The sequence below is a fragment of the Hordeum vulgare genome, chromosome 6H, assembly GCF_904849725.1.
Source record: "Hordeum vulgare subsp. vulgare chromosome 6H, MorexV3_pseudomolecules_assembly, whole genome shotgun sequence".
Taxonomy (NCBI): domain Eukaryota; kingdom Viridiplantae; phylum Streptophyta; class Magnoliopsida; order Poales; family Poaceae; genus Hordeum; species Hordeum vulgare.
Genome location: NC_058523.1, coordinates 107,790,884 through 107,802,119, shown reverse-complemented (window position 1 = coordinate 107,802,119; position 11,236 = coordinate 107,790,884). Strand labels below are relative to the sequence as shown.

The 11,236-nt window shown below is 46.0% G+C and overlaps 1 protein-coding gene across 1 annotated transcript; it reads right to left on the bottom strand.

Annotated features, from left to right (window-relative positions):
• Positions 1-246: 246 nt before the first annotated feature.
• LOC123405172 lies at positions 247-10,647 on the bottom strand. The gene is made up of 3 exons (XM_045098969.1): positions 10,590-10,647; positions 893-985; positions 247-793 (listed from the first exon to the last, which is right to left on the bottom strand). The coding sequence occupies exons 1-3, from the start codon at positions 10,645-10,647 to the stop codon at positions 555-557; spliced, it is 390 nt and encodes a 129-aa protein (XP_044954904.1). The 3' UTR covers positions 247-554.
• Between the last annotated feature and the right edge of the window lie 589 nt (positions 10,648-11,236).

The following is an 11,236-nucleotide window of genomic DNA, read 5'->3' as shown; positions in this document are numbered from 1 at the left end:
GCAAAAAAAAATAGTCATACGAATCTTCACGTAAGATCATTGATATACTCCCTACGTTCCTAAATATAAGTCTTTTTAGAGGTTGCACTAATGAACTACATACGGATGTATATAGACATGTTTTAGATTATAGATTCGTTCATTTTGCTCCGTACGTAGACTCCTAGTGAAATCTTTTAAAAGACTTATATTTAGGAACGGAAAGAGTAGAACTTAAATGTATAATACTTATCTGACATCTAGATGTATTTTAGCAAAATTATTTCTTTTTTTATTAACTGAACGAGCAAAGCTATTGCCTCAGAGTTTCCAAAAATGGAAAAACCACTCGGAACAGCATCTAACAACAGTTGTACGCAAAGCTTGATATACGAGTAGCAGTGAACCGTAAAGAGCCTCACCAGAACCACATGGATGACGACGAACGACCAAGACCACTACTACCGTTGAAGCAGCAGCAGCCACATGTAACCTCGTACACGCATTATTTATCAAACCTTTAACAAAGAGATTGAAGCAAAGGTGCGAGCTTCGCAATGCGTGCCGCCCGCGCCCTACGCCGGGGGGCAACACATGCCGCAGCACGCCCAGCCATATATGGGGCAAGTGCGGCAGTTGCAGTTTCTGTAGCCGCATCGCAGGAGCCGGCGTGCCGTGCCGCCGTCCTCGCCCGCCGCCGCCGCCGCCATCTGCGTGGCCATCAGCAGGACCATGAGGAGCATCACGCAGGAGACGAGCACCTTGTTCTTCAGGAGTGCTGCCATGCCGCCGCCACCGGAGACCACCGCTTCAGCTGGCTACGATCAAGAGAGAACGAGAGATACGCATATGAAGATACGAGTATGACCGACTGACTACCCTCAGAAACACTAGAGGGAGTAGAACATCTTACGTTGTGAGAGTGAGACGATCAGTGCTCGGCGTTGGCTGCTGGTGGTGTAAGTAAGGAAGATAGAAGAACTGGTATTTATAGGAGAGGATATGGCTGGAGCAGAAGCCAGTGGCTGGGATATATATACGAGTAACAAACAAGGCGGACGCCATTGTTGAAACTGAGCACCGCTCCAACGGAATGCGTAGGAAGATGCGGTGTATTCGCAACTAACTAACAAGTGAGCAAGCGGTTCAGTCGCCGACAAACTTTTCATGGGGTATATTCAACTCCGGCTGCTCGTCTATGCGAAAGAGAACGGCAGATCATCTTTTCTTCAAACGTCCGTACTCTACCAGAGCTTGGAGCATGCTATAGGATTGAATTGGTCTCGTGGACGTGCAACCTAATCCAAGCTCCAACTTAAATTCTGTCAAACAAAAGGTGGTCCGCGGTCATGCATCAACATCCAGGGTAAGGCTAGCTATTTCATCCCTCAAAGATTCTCTTATCTCGTGGGATATATGGAACCCAAGATATACACTGTTTCTTTTTCTTCGGTTTTGCTGGAACCCATCTAGATGTGACAAAGTTTTATATCATTGATCTTACATGAAGATTCGTGTGGGTATTTTTTTGGCTTGATTTAGTTATTTAGATGTGCAATAACTATGTCACATCTAGATGTGCCCTAGACACATCTTTTTTTTTCTGTCATCGAGATGAAGACCGGGGCTGACTTTTGGTCCATTGCCAAGGGTTCGGTGCCGGTCACGTTGGCGCCCGCCGTCATCATGTACCTCTTGATAGCGTTGTCGAAGACCTTTAGTCTCGGTTGGAGCCACGACCCGGGATTAAAGGGTCTTTAGTCTCGGCACTAGCCATCAGCCGAGACTAAAGGTGGGGCGCCTGGCCCACTAGCAGTAACCTTTAGTCCCGATTGATGCCATCAAACGGGACTAAAGGTCTCCTTTTCGGCGGCCCGTATTCCGTGCGGGAAGGGACCTATAGTCCCGGTTGGTGGTTCTTCAACCGGGACTAAAGATGTATTTTCTCTTTTTTTCTAAACAAGAGAGTTTCTGTTTTTAGATTTGGAATAATTGTTAGAATATTTATAGCTTTTGGATGAATCTTTTTTGCTTTAGGTCAAAAAATTACAAAATTTCTGTTAATGCCAGTAGTAGTTTAAATTTAAATTCTTTTGAAATTTGTGTGAATCACTAATTTGTGAATAACTTTAGTTTAAAAATAGATTTTTGAGTTATTCTTTTCTTGATGTTTAATATTAGTGTGTTTGATCATTATATTAAATTTGGTAATTTTTAGGTTATTTTAAATGTGTATTTTAATCAAAACCAGATTTTGTTTAGCTCTTTTAGTAATATATCTCAACAAAATCATTAAATGCATGAAAAATAGCAAATAAATTGTGACAACCCGATGTCGACATTTCAGAAGATTCCCCTTTCTTTCCATTTTCGTCGTGTGGGTATTTTCATTTGTCGCATCATCATCGCATTATTCACATCATCAGCATTGCATCGGCACCCCGTTGCTGCCAGTTTTCAAAATTTACATCCGTTGTTAGTTGCCGGTTCTCGTCGTTGTCCGTTCTGAGTCTGACCGCACTCGCACGCGCCCGCGGCATCGTTCGAAACCCTGTTTTAAAAGTGTGCGTAAAACTTTCTCTGATCGGGTTGAGATTTGACGTGCCGTCTTATTTTAATATAGCTAGGCCGCCTGTCAAGTTTCATCGCGATAGGAGTTTGTCTGGTACCCGAACGGTCGACCGTAGCGGCACCGTTATCGGTTATTCGTCGGACGGTTTTGTCGGTTTAAAACATGATGTCGGGTCACCATTTTCCCTCTCATCCCCGCCTAGCCCCTCTGCACAGTGCACTGACCTGTCCGCAACCTAGTCCGGAACCTTCCCCGGATCCGAACCGGGTGCTCGTGACCGTTGGGTCCGGATCAACCCCGTTTAACCGCAAACCGTCATCGGTTTGTCCATTGAAACCCTAACCTATTTATCCGCGACTGTTCGACTACGATCGAAAGGTCTTGAGCTAGTTTCATTTCCCTATATATAGGTCCATCCAGTTTAATCAGACCAAAGCCTAGTTTTTAGGGATCCTACCCCTGTTTACTCGCCGCCGCCAGCCACCTCGCTTTCCCCACCGGGCCAACCAGAGCGCTCGCCTGCAGCCGCCGCTTCCCCGCAGGCGTCCGCGCGCAGTAGTAGCAGCCAGCCTCCCAGGTCGCCGCCTCCCCTTGCCTCTCTTCTTCTTCCTCCCTCTCCTCTGTTCCCCTCTCTCTAGTTCTCTCCTCGTCTCTTACCTTCTCTTTCTACAGGATCAACAGCTTCGAAGGAACTCCATGGTGCGCTGTCCCTCGTGCTCGTCGCCTCTTTGCCTTCCCCCACCCGGCACCTGCGCGCCTGCCTCTCTGACCTGCCGCTGGCCGGCGAGCCGCCGGCAGGCAGCAACTCGGGAGGAGCTCCGTGCCACCGACGTTCGGGGCCCCTGTCCTCTCTCTCTCTCTTTCTTCTCCCCTTTTGCTATTTTCCCTCTCTCTGAATTCTCTCTTCTCCTGTTCTATTTCAGACATATGCAACGCCATGGACGAGCCCCTGCAGCCCCCGTTCGCCGGAGCTCCCCGTCACCCCGCTCCCGATCCGGCGATCTGCAGCCGGATCCCGAGTCCCTCAGCCAGATCCGGCCAGTCCTAGCAGGCCCTTCCATTCCCGGCCTCCGAGCTCGCCGTCTTCGCTGGAGCATCGCGCCGTCGGCCCCTAGTTCCCTATTGTGAGCAGCCCTCCCGATGTGTTACTGGATGGTGATCCGTTCTACTGTTTGGGTTAATTAGCGTAGCCGCTTGTTTACACCACGAGCAGGGCCCAGCTGAGCTGGTTAGTGTATTCAGCGTCCACCGAAAGGGTCCTGGATTCGATTCCAGAGCGCCCCAGTATTTTGGTTGGTTTTTTTCTGTTTTATCTGGTATATATAGCCTTGCGTGCATACCTCTTTTAGAGCCGAATCCCGTGGATCATCAGGTGCTAATTGTAGTCTAGCTGGTCTATGTGTTTGACTGCAACTAGGAGGTATTGGGTTCGATTCCCACGTATGCCAATTTTTTGTCATCTTTTCCCTTTTGTCAGGCACACACACTCAGCTCATTGGACCAATTTCAATCCTGGGCCACTGCTGCTTGCAGTAATTCGGCCTTGTTTTTTTTCTTTTCTTTTTTTTTACTGCTTACCTCAGGACAATTTACTAGTTGTGTAGAAAGATGCATGTCTTTAAAATGTCAATATTTTTTTCAAACCGTGCATCGAATCGAAATAAGTTAGATATGTAACAGGCTGGAATTTCGTGTAGAATAATATTTTTCTAACTTTCATGCATAATTAGAACTGTTTAGTGTGTTGCTGCATCGGTTTGCGTGTCGACGTGTTGGAAACGGTTTAGGTCGTAACTATTCTGTCCATAGCTCCGTTGGAGATGTATCATATATGTAAATGGATCAGAACGACGAGTAGAATCACGTGATCCACTTGTTTCGTTGTTTAACAAACATAAAATGTGATTAGGTTAAATCTGGACAGAATTAGAATTTAACACGTGAGGTCGTTTCGGAGATGCTATATGTCATTTCCGACCTCATTTAAAATGCCTAGATAGGTAGATTAAATTACGCTTCACCTCTTGCCATGTTTAACCACATTTAATATTGCCGTGTATCTAATCGGGATAGAACTAAATAAATAAACGTGGAGTTTCGCCAATATGCAACTCGTTGCATATTGAACTTCACTTAATGTGTAATGTTTGTTTGTCGTGAATTTTCATGCCGTGACTTGCTTGTATTCAGCTGCTCATGCATCATATGTGGGTTGCATTTTGTGTTGTGCATCGTGTGGTGAATATCTTGTGTTGATTTGTGTTTCCGGTTTCCTCCGTCTCGATAGAGTTCCGCAAGCGTGTCGGATTGTGAGGACACGTTCAACTATGTCGGTTCGTCTGCTTCACGGAGGCATTCTTCTTCCAAGCGGGATCTCAGGCAAGATGACCATTTCCCCAGATACCATTACTATCGCTGCGATGCTAGTTTTATCGCTTCTTTCGCTTATGTCTCGTTGCCTACCACATATTAAATATCAGCCTCTCAACAATGCAATGAAAACCTTCAACCTGTTCAACCTAGCAAACCACTGATTGGCTATGTTACCGCTTGCTTAACCCTGTTTTAGCGTTGCTAGTTGCAGGTGTAGTTGCTTCCATGTGTTAACATGGGTCCCTTGACATATCACCATATTAAATGCTATTTAATTTAATGCACCTATATACTTGGTAAAAGGTGGAAGGCTCGGCCTTTCTAGCCTGGTGTTTTGTTCCACCTTTGCCCCCTTAGTTTCGGCTACCGGTGTTATGTTCCATAATCGAGCGCTCCTAACACGATCGGGGTTGTTATGGGGACCCCCTTGATAATTCGTTTTAGATTAAGACTGGTCTGGCAAGGCCCAACTTTGGTACTACATTTGCCTAATAACCTAATAATAATGCATAGGGACCCGCCGGCACCCGCGGACTATTTTAATCAACCCCCGGGCCAGTGCTCCTCATGAGTGTTGGTCCAAATTGGCAGACTATGGGGCCACCGCGGGGCAACCCGAGGTTTGGTTCTCCTAGTGTGACCCATCCGTCGTGTCCTGAGAACGAGGTACGCGACTCCTATCGGGATCCTCGACACGTCGGGCGGCCTTGCTGGATTAGTTTTACCTTTGACGAAATATCTTGTGCATCGGGATTCCGGTGATGCTTTGGGTAATCTCAGAGTTGAGGTTTTCCACTAGGGAATCCGACGAGATCACGAGCTTCGTGATTGAGGATTTCTATGCGGCTTGTGGTAATTTGTGATGGACTAGTTGGAGCACCCCTGCAGGGTTAAATCTTTTCGGAAAGCCGTGCCCGTGGTTATGTGGCAACGTGGAAACTTTGCTTAACACTGGTTCTAGATAACTTGAAGTTAACTTAATTAAAATATGCCAACTGTGTGTGTAGCCGTGACTGTCTCTTTTGTGAGTTCCTTCTTCGATCGAGGACACAGTGGGGTTATGCCTGACGTAGGTAGGTGTTCAGGATCATTCATTTGACCATTCGTAGTTCACGTCCGTTATGCGTAGATCTTCCCCCTCTTATTTCTTGTACTCGTAAGTTTAGCCACCAAATATGTGCTTAGCCGCTGCTGCAACCTCACCACTTAATCATGCCTCGCCCATTAAGCTTTGCTAGTCTTGATACCTTTGGAAATGAGATTGTTGAGTCCCCTGTGGCTCACAGATTACTACAACACGAGTTGCAGGTATAGGTAAAGGTTACTCGATGCGAGCGCGTTGATTGTTCATTTGGAGTTGCTTCTTCTTCTTCTTCTTCATCGATCTAGGATGGGTTCCAGGCCGACAGCCTGGGATAGCAAGGATGGACGTCATTCTTATTTTGTCGTTTGTTTTCGTCCGTAGTCGGACCCTGCTCTTACTCTTGATGAATATGTAATGTACTGATGTGACTCTGATGTAGCTTGTGGCGAGTGTAAGCCAATTCTATATATATACCTCTTCTTTTCAGTACATGTACTTGTAACGGTATCCATTCTTGCGACACGACGAGATGCGCTTCTATACCTGACGAGGCCTTCGTGCCAAATTGAGGATAGGGTCGCATCTTGGGCGTGACATAAATTCATAAAGGGTTGAAAATTAATGATGTGGCTTTGAATGGTGTATAAATATACAGAATGTTGTATATTAAATGTACAGAATGTCTCGAGTTAAAATAAGTTTAAAAACTAGTAAATGCCCGTGCGTTGCCACGGGCTATGGATATATTTTTTGTCGGTTCCATGTAAAACTACAATGCATGTATAAATTTCAAATGTATAGAAATGTCAGACGATACGATTCTTCAATATGCAAATGATACGATTATTTTTATGGAACACAATATCGATAAAGCAGCGAATCTGAAATTAATATTATCAACTTTCGAACAACTATTAGGATTGAAAATTAATTTCCATAAAAGTGAATTGTTCTGTTTTGGCGAGGCCCAGGACGCAACTGCTCAATAGGCCGAGTTATTTGGATGAGGGCAAGGTCAATTCCCTATTAAGTATTTGGGTATACCAATACATTATAGGAGATTAGCATGGTACTCACTAACATGGTACCGTATAGGGTGTTGGAAAGAAAATTACTATCCCTCGAAGGAAGACTGGTTCTCATAAATTCAGTACTCACTAACATGGTACTGTATATGATATCTTTTTTCCGACTACCCAAAGGAGTCCTACATAGATTGAATTATTTTCGATCGAGATTCTTTTGGCAAGGAGATAGTGAGAAGAAGAAGTATCGACTAGCTAAATGGAACGTCGTCTGTCGACCAAAAGACCAGGGAGGATCGGGGATCCATGACCTACAGGTTAAGAACTCATCCCTCTTGGGTAAGTGGTTGTTCAAGCTACTGACGGAGGATGGTGTCTGGCAAACACTCCTTAAACGAAAATACATAGGCACAAAACCATTATCACAGGTACAGTGGAGACCTGGTGACTCGCATTGTTTGGCCGGCCTAATGGCGACTAAGAAACATTTCTTTCGCTTTGGGGTATTTAAGATTAAGGATGGTTCGGAAATTAAATTTTGGGAGGACAAGTGGTTAGGGAATACTACCCTCCGAGAACAATATCCGTCTCTATACAACATTGTGGGACACAAAGGTGCTACGCTTGCTTTCATTATGCAAGTGTCGGCACCGGTCGTGATGTTCAGACGGGATTTAATTGGTGCGAGACTACAATCTTGGAATGCCTTGTTGGGACGCCTATGAGTTCCGATGAGTTCCGTTGGAATCCATGTGAGAATGGGAAATTCTCGGTGGATTCCATGTATAGGGTGCTAACACAGGCTGATGTGCCAGTCGATAATAACAAAAAAAAATATGGTGCATGAAGGTCCCACTAAAACTAAGATATTTGCGTGATACCTTCGGAAAGGGGTCATTTTAATTAAAGATAACCTAGACAAACAAAACTGGCATGGCAATACAAAATGTGTATTATGTTCCCAAGAAAAAACAATAAAACACTTATTCTTTGAATGTCAGTTTGCACAGTCTATTTGGTTAGCTATCCATATGGCTTCCAACTTGTATCAATCTACTTCAGTAGCCAATGTTTTTGGTAACTGGTTATTCGGGATAGATACTAAGTTTAGAACCATTTTATGGGTAGGAGCGTTTGCTGTTATATGATAGCTCTGGCTCAGTAGAAATGACAAGGTTTTTAATGATAAAAATTATTCTCGTCTACAGGTTATCTTCCGGTGCACAGGTATTTTCCATTCGTGATCCACATTACAACGGACAGAGTTTTACGACCTTTTTGTGGAGGCTTCTGTGCGATTGGAGAAAGTAGCGAGGGATATTTTTATCCCATATGGATTGGAGCGTGATCTCCGTATAGGCCCTCCATAGGCAACGACGATTTACTTCTACTATATTGTATTATGTCGGTTGCTGTTTCACTATTTTCGGATTTTTGAAATATGGCTGTGTGCATCCTAGTTATGAAGTGGCCAAGTGTAATGCTTAAACTTTTTAAGTAATAAAAGACTTTTATGAAAAAATATCTCTAAAATAAACCTCAGTCTATATGAAATGCTGATGGCACCTTGTGCTATAAATACATTCTAAAATCACCTAAAAACTGGGGCTTCCTTTAGAGTTTTGTAACTACCTTCTACGGTTGCAGTGTACTGATCTTATAGAAGAAATCATTAACATGTTAACATTGTAGGGCACCGTTCTGAGACGGCGCACCGGCGCGAGCGCCCTCGCCAGCCAACTCGTGACCCTACGATGCAACAACTGCTAGCCATCAGATATGTTTGTCTCTTCGTCAATCTATTGCATCGTCTTCTTCTGGAAAATTGCAGCGTCATGAGCGCCATTTACCCCGGCCGTAATCTCTTGTGAGGTGATTGAGCTCGAAGCAGCACAACACACCCGTGCTCGCCGGAGCCGCTCGTCGGCGCGCTCGCCAACACGCTCGTCGGAGCCACTCGCCGGAGCTGCTCATCGGTGCGCTCGTCATAGCACCCTCATCCCTCCCCCGTCGCTCGCCGCTCGTCGCCGTCGACGCCGCCGGTTTGAAGCTTTTTTCACTTTCGTTGAATTTTTTTCGTGTCCCTTGAAGCTTTTTTCACAACGGTTAAAGCTTTTTCCATGTCGTTTGAAGCTTTTTGCTGGTTGTAGCAAAAATGACAGGCTTTCCTCGTTGGTCTGTGGTTGAAACTTTTCAAACATATGGTTGCAGCTTTTGTGTCAACGATTGCAACTTTTTGTGTTTCGCTGTCGCTGGTTGAAGCTTTTTATATCGTCGGTTGCAACAAATCAAATGAAGAATGTAGCAAATTTGTATAATGGTTGTAGCATTTTTCCATCATGGTTGCAGCTCGCCATGCCAACGCTTGTAGCAAAGAACAAAACGGTTTTGCAACAAAGCAGAATTACGGATGTTCCAAATTTGTATAATGATTGTACCATTTTTTCATCATGGTTGCAGCTCACCATGCCAACGCTTGTAGCAAAAATTTCATGAACGCTTGAATCTTTTTTTTCATGCCGGTTGAAGCTTTTTTCATACCGTTTGAAACTTTTTGCACACTGCTTGTAGCTTTTTTTTAATAGATGCATACATACAGATCCGTCCATGGCAGGAGGCAGCCATGGCATCTCCCGTGGCTCAGCCTGAGCACTGGCGATGGTGGTTTTGCAGCAGCGCTAGCGAAGGGTATGAGGACGTGCGGCTGCGCGTGCGGGTGTGTGTGTGTGTGGGAGGGGGGGGGGGGCGACGGTGGCCTGCGCAGAGGGGACGCACGTGACGACGGCGCCTGCGCGGGGGGAGAGGGCGACGGCGGCCTGCGAAGAAGGGACACGCATGATCCATCCAAATCGGACGAACGCAGTGCGTCCAGCCGAAGCGGTTCGGCCGACGACGTATAAACATTTTCTTTAATTGTATCGAGTGAAACGTTGTCCCTTTTCATTCCAAATACCGGACAACTATAAACTCAAACTATGCGGCTTAACATGCTAACTGTGAACACTTATTTACCATCACGTTCTTCATTTCCGTCAGCCAAAATGCAAAAGATTGAATTGCCCTTCTGGGCATCCTGCTTTGCCTCCTCTTCCACTTCAAGCTCCTCCGTAACCGTGGGGATGGCAGTGCGCCTCTGTTACTGCAAAAGCGCCTACCTAAGGGTATAGAACGGCAGCGAGTGTGCTCTGCAACTAAAGCCACCAGGGCTTGGGAGGCCATATCCATCTCGCCCTGTTGTTAAAGTTGCTGCCAGTACCTCTGTTTACTTGGCCAAGATCGAACTACAGCCACGACACCAGATAGTTCCAAGTGTGCTTTTCTTTGAGTCAGGTGTTCTTGTTAGATTGACCTCTTTTCCAATGGGCCTTGGAGCCTTGACTTACGTCCTAATCCGGAACGTCCAGCCCAAGCAAAGCTAGTGGGTCCCTGTCGCGCAGTGTTATATAGAGGAGGTGGGGATCATGATACATCATACGAGGTTTGCCGTCGTCACTGTTTCCCCACTCCTAACCCTAATCCGATCTATAGGGAAGCGCTGAAGCGATCGGAAGCCCACCGACGTCACCAACAACTTCGCCGTCTATCTCTCTGCTGTCACCGGCCACCGTCACCATGGCCGGCTCCAGGACTTACTCGACTCAAGGTGAAGGAATCTCCCATCTCCTTCACCCCACTACCGGATCTCTCTAGCCCAGTCGATCTAGTGGATATAACAATGGTATCAGAGCCACTGGGTCCTAGTTGGATTTTCGGTAGCAAAACAAAAAAGTTTCCCTCCCCATTAAGAACCTTAGAAGAGGGCAAAGAACAAGATCAAAAGAAAAAGCAAATGAAACTCACCGGATTTCCATTCGGCAAAGAGCGCCGCCTAAGCCGCACCCGTTCCCCTCGATCCCCACACGCATCGACAAGCCGAGGTGTGGGGGAGAAGAAATCACCTCTTCAGAGGCAAAGACAAATCGGATTGATCCGAAAAAGAAAACAAAAAAGAAAAAATGCATAGAAAAGACTGAAAGATCTACTCCCTCCGGGGGGCAAAGAGCACCACCATTGATCCATTCGACGGCAGCGCGCTGACCGCAAGGGGAACACGCGACTGGCGAAGGGGTCGGCAGGGGCGCAGCCGCTCCCCCCATCTAGGTGGCCGTCGGGCGCTGCAAGGGGCAGAGGACGACGCATAGCGCTCGTTCAATCTCTGTCACA